The sequence below is a fragment of the Cyprinodon variegatus genome, unplaced genomic scaffold (assembly GCF_000732505.1).
Source record: "Cyprinodon variegatus isolate N-32 unplaced genomic scaffold, C_variegatus-1.0 Scaffold24, whole genome shotgun sequence".
NCBI lineage: Eukaryota > Metazoa > Chordata > Actinopteri > Cyprinodontiformes > Cyprinodontidae > Cyprinodon > Cyprinodon variegatus.
The window spans coordinates 1,634,815-1,636,344 of NW_015150477.1; the positions used below are offsets into that span (position 1 = coordinate 1,634,815).

Here is a 1,530-nt window from a genome sequence, read left to right on the forward strand (position 1 = left end):
CCAGGTCACCGCTGCTGCTCCTGATGGCGCCGGCGTTAGAGAGGGTCGGTCCAGGTCACCGCTGCTGCTCCTGATGGCGCCGGCGTTGGAGAGGGTCGGTCCAGGTCACCGCTGCTGCTCCTTATGGCGCCGTCACCTCTCCTTTCTAGAGCCGCATCAAGTCTTTTTTGGGAATGTGATCTTTTCCTGTTCCTATAAAACCCGGTTTTGTAGCGAGGCTATTGGATAAAACAGCTGGTTTCCTAGCAACATAACGAGAAAAACATAAAAGGTTTATTTCCGTGGAGCAAAACGGGACAAACTGAGTTCCCATGAACGACCGAACGGTGGAAACTCTGCAGATGCTCCCTGGTCTAGAGGTCTAGATCTGCATGATCTAACGAGGCGTGTCTGAGTGTCTAGATCTACATGCATGACTGCAGAGTTTGGATCTAAAGGGTTCTGGACGGGTTCTGGTCTGCGGTGCTGTTGGGTTGGCCGTCTGCTGATCCCTGATCAGTCCAGCTCCTAATCTACTAACAGCCGCAGGTTTGGGACCTCCTCCTCTAATCTGACCCCAGATCAGTCCGGCTCTGTGTTTTTTTTCACAGGGCGCCTGAGGAGCTCTGATCTCCGTTCTCCGATACCAGCGGCGTTTACCGTCCCGCTCATCAGCAGGATGGAATAGAGCGGCGCTGCAGAAAGGTTAGCGGGTTTAAAGACGGCAGAATAAAGAGCAGGACTTTACATCCCAGATGTTTCCCTGGAACGTTCACCGCGCTCACTGCTCATCCACGCCGTCCAGCTGGGTCAATGTTCTGATGTCCTGGTCAGGTGGCAGTTATTCAGCGGTAAGGCGGCGGGACGGCCCCCACCCTGACAGGGAGGGCCGGTCTGTAGACCGGAAACATTTCCTGTTATCTTTAGCGGCCAACTGCTGCCTGATTAATAAAGAAAAACTCTTCAACTTTAATAACAAAGATATTATTGATGTTTTCTGAATGTTGGTGGGAATGAAATCCTGTTTCCTCCAAGAAACAATCTATACTTAGCCTCCAGGATATAAACAAAGTCCGGATGTTCAGTCGGGTGACGTGTCGTCGTTTCTCTCTCAGGGTTGGTGTTGGTGACGGACGCCATCACAGCCATGGGTCTTCCTCCAGGCCGCCACACTCTGGGCCAGCAGGTCATCGAGATCCAGGGTCTCCATGCCTACGTAGCAGGTCTGCTTCTCCCTTTGCTCAATGTCTCTGCGGCAGTGAGGGCGTTTTCACCATGTGGGTCGGTGGACCAGCTGAGCTAGAACTAAACGTCCACAAAAACATTATGGTTCAGAGAAGAAGAATTAAAGCCTTCACAGATTTCTGTCAGTCAGAGACGAGACAAGTTCTGAGTTAAAGAAGAGTTTCTATAGTTAATGGGAGAGATGAATGAAGCAGGATGATGAAAAAGGGGTCCCTATGTCCTCCAGCAGTCTAAGCCTATAGCAGCAGAACTATAGAGATGGCTCAGGATAACCTGAGCCACTCTAACTAGAAGCTTTATCAAAAA

General features: G+C 50.8%; 1 protein-coding gene across 1 annotated transcript in view; it reads left to right on the forward strand.

Annotated features, from left to right (window-relative positions):
- LOC107096652 (putative N-acetylglucosamine-6-phosphate deacetylase) overlaps positions 1 to 1,530 on the forward strand; it is a 7,588-nt gene that overhangs the window by 4,107 nt on the left and 1,951 nt on the right. The window contains exon 2 of the mRNA XM_015393413.1: positions 1,074 to 1,277. Within this exon, the coding sequence (XP_015248899.1) occupies positions 1,074 to 1,277 (204 nt within the window). The remainder of the gene's footprint in view (positions 1 to 1,073; positions 1,278 to 1,530) is intronic.